Source organism: Capsella rubella, unplaced genomic scaffold (assembly GCF_000375325.1).
Source record: "Capsella rubella cultivar Monte Gargano unplaced genomic scaffold, Caprub1_0 scaffold_7, whole genome shotgun sequence".
NCBI classification, from domain to species: Eukaryota; Viridiplantae; Streptophyta; class Magnoliopsida; order Brassicales; family Brassicaceae; genus Capsella; species Capsella rubella.
Genome location: NW_006238917.1, coordinates 15697061 through 15705205, shown reverse-complemented (window position 1 = coordinate 15705205; position 8145 = coordinate 15697061). Strand labels below are relative to the sequence as shown.

General features: G+C 35.2%; 4 protein-coding genes across 5 annotated transcripts; 3 read left to right on the top strand and 1 right to left on the bottom strand.

Moving 5' to 3' along the window:
• Nucleotides 1-769: 769 nt before the first annotated feature.
• On the bottom strand, nucleotides 770-1781 carry LOC17879167 (major pollen allergen Lig v 1). The gene is made up of 2 exons (XM_006282682.2): nucleotides 1293-1781; nucleotides 770-1209 (listed from the first exon to the last, which is right to left on the bottom strand). The coding sequence occupies exons 1-2, from the start codon at nucleotides 1462-1464 to the stop codon at nucleotides 875-877; spliced, it is 507 nt and encodes a 168-aa protein (XP_006282744.1). The 5' UTR covers nucleotides 1465-1781; the 3' UTR covers nucleotides 770-874.
• Nucleotides 1782-2739: 958 nt separating this feature from the next.
• LOC17880100 (probable protein S-acyltransferase 6) lies at nucleotides 2740-5229 on the top strand. Its single transcript, XM_006283775.2, has 5 exons — nucleotides 2740-3108; nucleotides 3614-3796; nucleotides 3876-4166; nucleotides 4255-4488; nucleotides 4572-5229. Exons 1-5 carry the CDS (start codon nucleotides 3025-3027, stop codon nucleotides 5010-5012), a joined length of 1233 nt encoding a protein of 410 aa, XP_006283837.1. The 5' UTR covers nucleotides 2740-3024; the 3' UTR covers nucleotides 5013-5229.
• Nucleotides 5230-5823: 594 nt separating this feature from the next.
• On the top strand, nucleotides 5824-7570 carry LOC17878477 (double-stranded RNA-binding protein 5). Of its 2 annotated transcripts, none has more exons than XM_023778983.1 (4): nucleotides 5824-5966; nucleotides 6076-6331; nucleotides 6433-6652; nucleotides 6743-7570. In XM_023778983.1, exons 2-4 carry the CDS (start codon nucleotides 6086-6088, stop codon nucleotides 7456-7458), a joined length of 1182 nt encoding a protein of 393 aa, XP_023634751.1. In that variant the 5' UTR covers nucleotides 5824-5966; nucleotides 6076-6085; the 3' UTR covers nucleotides 7459-7570. The 2 variants fall into 2 exon arrangements, with proteins under 2 accessions (XP_023634751.1, XP_006283874.1); XM_006283812.2 differs by having other exon boundaries at nucleotides 5825-5983.
• A 45-nt stretch (nucleotides 7571-7615) lies between these two features.
• On the top strand, nucleotides 7616-7997 carry LOC111829478. The gene is given in 4 exon segments (XM_023778575.1): nucleotides 7616-7672; nucleotides 7674-7775; nucleotides 7778-7822; nucleotides 7923-7997. Coding segments are annotated over 4 exon segments (279 nt in total).
• The last annotated feature ends 148 nt before the right edge of the window (nucleotides 7998-8145 follow it).

The window sequence follows — 8145 nt, the reverse complement described above, 5'->3', positions numbered from 1 at the left end:
AAAATCTATTAATTTATAGAGGTATTAATTTATCGATAAATTAATAATTATTAATTTATAGAGAGATATTCCTAATTTGGAAAATATTTTTTAAAAATATTTAAAAATAAGATTTAATCATGATAATTAGTATTTTATATATTCAATTACAAATAAAATAATAATAATTATGTATTAAAATAGAATGCTAACTATTTTTCATATAGTAAAATATTAGAAATAAAATCTAACAAAAACTAATGTATCTATATATGCATATATTTTGAAAATTTTACTTAATTATTAATTTATAATATTGATGGGACCATATATTTACAAAGGATTTTCAAAAAAATTATTATCTTATTATTTTATCGAAATATGTCTAAAATTACACTGGTCCCAACTTGGGACCGGATAAATTTATTAATTTATAGAGATTATTAATTTATCGAGTATTAATTTATAGAGGTTTTACTGTATTGTGAAGATTGATATCTTGGCAGTTTAGTGTTATTTCTATAATAATCAAGTAACATTAATGATCGTAATTGAACCATATTTATGACCGTAATTTTATAAACAATTAATGAAAATTTTTGGCTATGGATCTAACCCGAATCCATTTACATATCCGTTTATCTAAGATCCAATTTAAAATTTCGGGTCATTTTCTTAATTTAACCCGACCCGGAAAATAATTTTGTACTTCTCTTTTACTAATATAGGGATTACTTGATTCATTTCAGAAATATTAAGATTTTTAAAAAAAAATATATACAAAGTCTTAATAAAAGATAAAGATACAGAGGAGAAGAAGACAGAACAGAGTGATCCTGTTCCTAGTTAGAGTAGAAACAAACAAATACTGAAATTATTACCAGTTTGTTCTTTATTACTTGCCACACAAGTGAAGATTCTTTTGTAAGGGTCTGAAATTTAAAGCCGTAAACCCAAAAACACAGAGATTCGACCTCTTGGACTTAAACACGACCTGATTCGTTGTAGTTCTAAAGCCTGGAACGCTGCAAGAATCTGAGGAGCTACCGATCAAGCTTGCCTGACAAGAAGCCATTAGAGAATCTTCTGCGCAAGCAACGCCTTCTAAAGATGTTATGTCTAGCTTGTAGAGTCCAAGCTCGTTTGTGGTTCGATTTGCAGAGAACGTTATCATCTCTCTAGTTCTCGATGAAGCTGAATTGAATTTGCAGGCTATTCTCACTTCCACACCTGTTGGTTCAGTTAAACAAAAAGTTAGAAACGTGTCAACTTCAAATCTAACAATTTTAGAAATGCTGATTAGAATCTCTTACCAGGAATGAAGTAGCTGTGTTTGGAGAAACTGTTGTTGGAGCAGACGTCGCAGTAAACAAGACCTGTCACAGTAATCTTTGCATTTGGTTTGGGTGAAGAATGTTTCAGAGACAGAGAGTTTAAGGACAGAAATTGCAGAAGTAACAGAAGCATTATCAGTTTCTTTTCCATGTCCACAAGCTTCAGCAACTTTTTGTTTTGGTCTTTGGATAAAAACACTTGTTTACAGATGAGGTTTCCTTTTAATTTATGTGGTTGATATGGAAGAAACAGACAAAGAATGGGCCAAGAGGTTAAAGACAAAAGAACAACACAGTAACTCCACCATTCAAACAAAGCTTCAAGCTTGTCTATTTCTATAAAACTCAAGACTCCTGTGGATGAAGAGATGAGAGACCATTTAAAGGAAAAGTAGAGAAACTGAGAGAATGGTTGGTTGGTTGGTTTGGTTTTTACATTTATTGAGCTCTCGAGCTCTCTATTTCAAGGGCTTTTGTTCTACGGATTTGGCTAAAACTGGAAAATAGAAGGGAGAAGGTAAACTACTAGTGTGTATATAATGTATGGACCACTGAAACTAAAGTGTAACCATCATCAATTCATCATTATAAGCACCAAGAAAGTGCTCAGAGGAAATGGCTTTAGATATCAATACAAGAAGAAGCCAAACTGCGTTATTTTCCCGGTTAAGTCCCGGTTTTGGCCCAGTTCTGTTATAGAATTTCAGGTGTTTACCCATACAAGATAAGCTAACATTATATATAGACCTTTTGTTCTTCTCAGTAAAAGAACAGCAGCATAAGAATTTCAGGTTTAAATCTACAAGATCAGCATTACAAGTTTATCAGTTGGAACTTGGAAACGCAATATGGGCTTTGAGCTTAAACAAGGCCCATTAAGCGTAGCGTATAGTTGTTCTTCATATAGGATTATAGTATAATTTTTGTTTTTATCATCAATTCTTGTAATGCTTCAAGGTGACTCCAACAAAACAACTCGTTGGATACCATCTGTTGCTTGTCAATCATTTCTACATTTTCAACTTTATTTTTCTTGAGCAAACAAAAAATACATTAGTTTACCTTTCACAAATTATTTCTAGTTTAACATACATACTAAAATTTTAACTCCGTTTTTTTTTTTTTGACTTTTTGGTAAGCTAAATTCTCCAACTATCAAAATTTTAGATGTTAAATTCGCTGTAAAACAAATGTTTAAAACTTAATTTTCCCTTAACGAATCTCTTTTATGAATGACAAGGTCGAGTAGTCAAGCTAGGAAACAGACCACTAGAAAAACGCCACGTCAGGTTATTTCACAGTTCGCTTTTTGGCTTACAAAAAAGTGTTTTATTAGCTGAACTAAAACGACGGTGACAGACTGACATTAGCTATTAGCTAACAGTCGATTTTTTAAATATTTATTTATTGCACAGTCTGAGAAAAAAGAGAAGCAAAGGGGAAAAAAATATGTAAAGTGGAGGAAGGAAGAAGAAGAAGAAGTAGAAGAAGAAGCCAAGAGCAAATCTAACTTCTCTGACTACTCATTTTCATGTCGGAGACTTTCCGGAAACTAAAGAATCTCTTCAACGGAGACTGAAAAAAAAAGCTTTCTCTTCTTTTTTTTTTCCGTTCGTTATCTTCGTTTTAGTGTTTTCCCCTTTGCTTACTTTTGAAGAAATCAAGAGAAAGAGATAGAGAGAGTGAGAGAGTGAAAGAGAGAGAGAGAGAGATGTATGTAGTGACGCCTCCTCAAAGATCCGGTTTGGGATCCGACTGTGATTTACGGGTTTACCAAACATGGAAAGGAAGCAATGTGAGTTTTACCTTTTATGTGAAAAGCTTTAGGTTTGAATTTCTAACTTGTGTGTTTATGCTTGAGAGCTAATTCGTGTTTATTGTTTCTTCTATTGTGTTGAAATTTCTCTGTTCATGGGCTCTGATTAGTCTATTCCAATCTTGTATAGCTTAAAAATTGGGACTTGGGTTTGTTTTAGAAGGTTCGCTTTTAGGGTATTTGTCTGTTTAACAAACCAAGCTTTTGATGTCATTGTTGGCAAAAGTCTTGAAGTTCTATGTTTTAGGTCATTACACTGAAAAAATGAAATCTTTAGGTTTAAACTAGAACTTGGGGGCATTATCTGACTTTGATTGAGGTTGTTATTTGGCTTTTAATGTCAAAAAATCTGATCTTTAAATTCGACCAAATGATCATATATAGTCTAGTAGTAAGGTGGACTGGAACATCTTGAAGGTTATTGCTCAAAGCCGTCTACTAAAGTGTTGTAATAAAACTCTTTTATTTTGTCTCATTTCTGCAGATATTTTGTCTTCAAGGAAGGTTTATCTTCGGGCCAGACGTAAGGTCACTTGGTTTAACCATAAGTCTCATTGTGGTCCCTGTTACAATTTTCTGCATCTTCGTCGGTAGCAAACTAATGGAGGACTTCGCTGATAGCTGGGGAGTATCTATAGTCTTTGTTGCTGTTGTCTTCACCATTTATGTGAGTATCAAAAGTTTTAACTTTGCATTGTAAAACGTTCTGTGACTGGCTCATTTATAACGATTAATGCTTCCTTCAGGACTTAATTCTTCTGATGCTTACATCTGGGAGGGATCCAGGGATCATCCCAAGAAATTCTCATCCTCCTGAGCCAGAAGTCCTTGATGGCAACACGGGATCAGGGACAAGCCAAACTCCAAGATTGCCTCGTGTAAAGGAAGTAGAAGTTAATGGAAAAGTATTCAAGGTCAAATACTGTGATACTTGCATGCTCTACAGACCGCCTCGCTGCTCACATTGTTCGATTTGCAACAACTGTGTAGAAAGGTTTGACCATCACTGTCCTTGGGTTGGTCAATGTATTGCTCAAGTAAGTTTCTCAGTTTTTCGTTTTCCTGTCCTTTAGTTTCTAACATTAGTCTATATAATTTATCTCATGCTCATTGGGATTTTTGCAGAGGAACTATCGATTCTTCTTCATGTTTGTCTTCTCCACGACTCTTCTCTGTGTATATGTGTTCGCCTTTTGTTGTGTCTATATAAGGAAGATCAAAGAATCCGAAGACATTACCATCTTGAAAGCAATGCTCAAAACTCCAGCTTCCATTGCTCTGATAATCTACACATCCATATGTACGTTCTTTGTTGGAGGCTTAACATGTTTCCATCTCTATCTCATCAGCACAAATCAGGTACCTAATACTTTGCCACTTTCTGAAAAACCTATTACATTCTCTATGCGTGTTTAATCGTTTGAGCTTCCTTTATTCTGTAGACTACATATGAGAACTTCAGATACAGTTATGATCGGCATAGCAACCCACATAACAAAGGAGTTGTTGATAACTTTAAAGAAATCTTTTTTTCTTTAATACCTCCTTCAAAGAACAACTTCAGGGCTATGGTACTGAGGGAAAATCCAATGCCGTCGAGATCAGTTGTTGGCGGTTTTATGAGTCCAAACATGGGAAAAGCCAATGATGATATTGAAATGGGGAGGAAGGGTGTTTGGGCAATGGCTGAACATGGTGATGGCAAAGATGATAATAACAATGAACGGTTTCACGTTAACGACAACGAGTTAAACGAGTTATCACCAGACATGAGGACCATAGTGGATGGTGGTGAACAAAGCGATATTCGAAACAATCACCCGAGGAGCTCAAACTGGGAAATGTCGCCAGAAGTTATGGCCTTATCAGCAAGAAGAACTTAGAAACAGAGAAAAATGAGAGTTGTTGTCAAATGTTTGATTCATTGATGTATTGTGTGTTTACACGGAAATCAATTGTGAATTTGGTGTGACTTTTCAGATGTCATGAGTGATTTACTGATGTTAGTTGTTCTAGTATTGTTCAGACTTCAGACAGTTAAATCTTCTTGAATCATTGTGTGTTAAGTGTAATCTATGACTTTTAACAGTACTATTTTCACAGTATGAGAAAACAAAATGAATACAGACGATTTCCATACTGTACTTTGTATATGATACAATTGCTGAAACTGAATTTTCAGACAAGTGGACCAGAAGACCAGACAACTCTTATTATAGTGTTCATCGAAGCACGGTTCTGCAATAAATGCAAAAGAGAATCATAATGGCTTCTTTCTTCTTCTAAGTTCTAAATTAATTGCCTCAGTGAATTCTGATCCCATAAGGATTTTGATCTTTAAATCTCTTCAACCAAAAAGAATTGGCTTGTAATGTTTTGATAATAGATTACAAGCCAACATTTTTGGTCTAAGCAAACATTGAACAAAGACAAAACAGAGTGAAACAGAATCAACAAATTGGTCAAATCAAATATTAATAGACTAAAAATCATTTTTCACAAACATTTATGAAAAATAACTGTTTTTAACTGAGAGTGAAGGTAACTGGCCAGTCAAACACTGTGACCGTATACAGAGATAATAAAGAGAGTCAATAGGATTGCTCATAAGTGTAATTTGTATGCACATGTTATAAATTATATAAAAAGACGAACCATATTTCAATTGAAATGTCACTATTACTGTTTTAGTATCCTCTACTCCTCTCTATTTAGAACCTTACCATGTGAGTGAAGAGTTCAAAAACCTCTGCAAACACTCTCTTTTTTTTTTTTAATCTCTTCTCTCTCTCTCTCTCATTAAATCTTACTTTCAAACACTAAATAGCCAAACTCAGGTACCTTATTTCAACAGGTAGGTTTTTTCCTTTGTTTTCTCTTAGACATACCAAAAGAGGTTTGTGCTTTCTGGAGTTGACTTTGGGTTTGATTTGGTGTAATTTACAGGAAGAACAAAATGTATAAGAATCAACTTCAAGAGCTTGCACAGAGAAGCTGTTTCAACTTACCATCATATACTTGCATAAGAGAAGGGCCAGATCATGCTCCAAGATTCAAAGCTTCTGTTAACTTCAATGGTGAGATATTTGAGAGCCCCACTTACTGTTCTACTCTCAGACAAGCTGAGCATGCAGCAGCTGAAGTTTCTCTTAATGTCCTTTCCTCTAGAGTTCCTTCAAAATCCTTAACTGCTAAGATTCTTGTAAGTTCTTTATATTTTCTCCTGGGTTTTAATCATACACAGAAACTGCAAAAAAAAAAAAGTGGTAGCATCTTATATATTCATGTCACTCTATATTCAAGGATGAGACAGGGATATACAAGAACCTGCTTCAAGAGACAGCACATAGAGCTGGTCTTGATCTACCTATGTACACAAGTGTGAGATCAGGATCTTGTCACTACACAGGTTTCTCTTGCACTGTGGAACTTGCTGGGATGAGGTTTACAGGAGAATCAGCAAAGACAAAGAAACAAGCTGAGAAAAACGCAGCAATTGCAGCTTGGTCCTCTTTGAAGAAAAGTAGTTAAAACTCTCTTCCAAGTTGTATCCATGAACACCAAAAGGCTTCTCACTATTCTAACTAAATCCATCCTTTACTCTGCTGTGTAGTGTCAAGCTTGGATTCTCAAGATGAAGAGAAAGAACAAGAAGCAGTTGCAAGAGTACTCTCAAGATTTAAACCCAAAGAAGTAAGAAGAAGAGAGACAAGAAACCAATGGAGAAGAAGAACAAGTCATCAAGATACAAACAAGGATTTGTTGACTGAGAGATTGAGATGGATCCATTTGTTAACCAATGAGCCATCTTCACCATCATCAACAACAACAACACAGAATCAACACAAAATTCCAAGTTTCATCTCTCTAATCCCCCCACCACCACAACCTAAATCCTCCAAAATTTTACCATTTTTAACAAACACCCAAGACAAATCATCACAAGAAGCTAAGCCAGAGAAAGAGATGATCTTCACAAAGTCGTTTCCTTTACCAATGGATGATCATAAGGCCACACTCAATGAATCATCAAACATCTTCAGCAAGCAAACGCCCTTTTCCAACAACGGCAAATACAGTTTCGTCGGAGGTTGTAGCATAAACTCTAATAGACTAGCTCCAGCAGTTCATATGAGATCAGTGATCCCAGTATTTTCAGCTCCACCATCAAAACCGAACCCATCATCAATTCATGATTCCACATCCATAAACTCTTGTTCTGTTCCAAATACGGCGGGATTGAGAGGCCAAGAGAAGAAGAAGAGTTCAAGCTGCGAAATGATCAAACTTGGTATAGAATCGAGAGTTTCAGATCAATCCCATGATTAGTTAGCTAATAATTTTGATTAACGGGTTAATCTGAAATAATATATTTCCTTGTTAAGTGTTGTTCAGTTGTGTCACATACTCCATAATAGACCAGAAGAATACGGTTCCGTTTCTTGGTTGTGTTCTTTGAATTTTTCTGGTCCGACATGAAATTTAAATGCTTGCGAATTGCACAGAGAACGAAAACACAAAGATAGAGAAAGAAAGAGCATTAAATTGGAGAAGAAGAAGAAGAAGAGAAATGTGAGTTTGCAGGTGAGGAAGAAAACAATTAATTGGGTGAGTTTTTGTCCTCCTCCATTAATGCGCCGAATGCTCTGCTCTGCTCTGCTTCCCACTCTTCATCATTAATGGTTTTTGCTCTGTAACGTCGGTTCCAATATATATTTAAAACAATGGTTTAATTAGTATCTCGAAAGTATAAATTCATTTTGGACCATCTCTATTTTTTCTAAACGATCCAGTGGACTCGCGACTCAATCCTTTGGGCTGGTAAATGGCCCATATATGTTTTTCTCGTGGGCCGTAACAAACCGTAACATAAATCTAAAGTGACCTACCAAACCAAACCATATTACCTACCCGGACAACTCAAACCAGCCACTTGTTTTAGTTAATAATAATATTTTTTCCAGTTAAGGAAAGAATGACGTGGATCTGAGTAGCAGAAAGGTCACATGTGGTTGG

Excerpts from the sequence above, each read along its gene's own strand:
- LOC17879167 (XM_006282682.2), bottom strand. The coding sequence starts at position 1,464 with ATGGAAAAGAAACTGATAATGCTTCTGTTACTTCTGCAATTTCTGTCC. Across the intron at positions 1,210-1,292 it reads ACACAGCTACTTCATTCCTG|GTGTGGAAGTGAGAATAGCC; the intron begins GTAAGAGATTCT and ends CTGAACCAACAG.
- LOC17880100 (XM_006283775.2), top strand. The coding sequence starts at position 3,025 with ATGTATGTAGTGACGCCTCCTCAAAGATCCGGTTTGGGATCCGACTGT. Across the intron at positions 3,109-3,613 it reads AAACATGGAAAGGAAGCAAT|ATATTTTGTCTTCAAGGAAG; the intron begins GTGAGTTTTACC and ends TCATTTCTGCAG. Across the intron at positions 4,167-4,254 it reads TTGGTCAATGTATTGCTCAA|AGGAACTATCGATTCTTCTT; the intron begins GTAAGTTTCTCA and ends GGATTTTTGCAG.
- LOC17878477 (XM_023778983.1), top strand. The coding sequence starts at position 6,086 with ATGTATAAGAATCAACTTCAAGAGCTTGCACAGAGAAGCTGTTTCAAC. Across the intron at positions 6,332-6,432 it reads CCTTAACTGCTAAGATTCTT|GATGAGACAGGGATATACAA; the intron begins GTAAGTTCTTTA and ends TCTATATTCAAG. Across the intron at positions 6,653-6,742 it reads TTGGTCCTCTTTGAAGAAAA|TGTCAAGCTTGGATTCTCAA; the intron begins GTAGTTAAAACT and ends TCTGCTGTGTAG.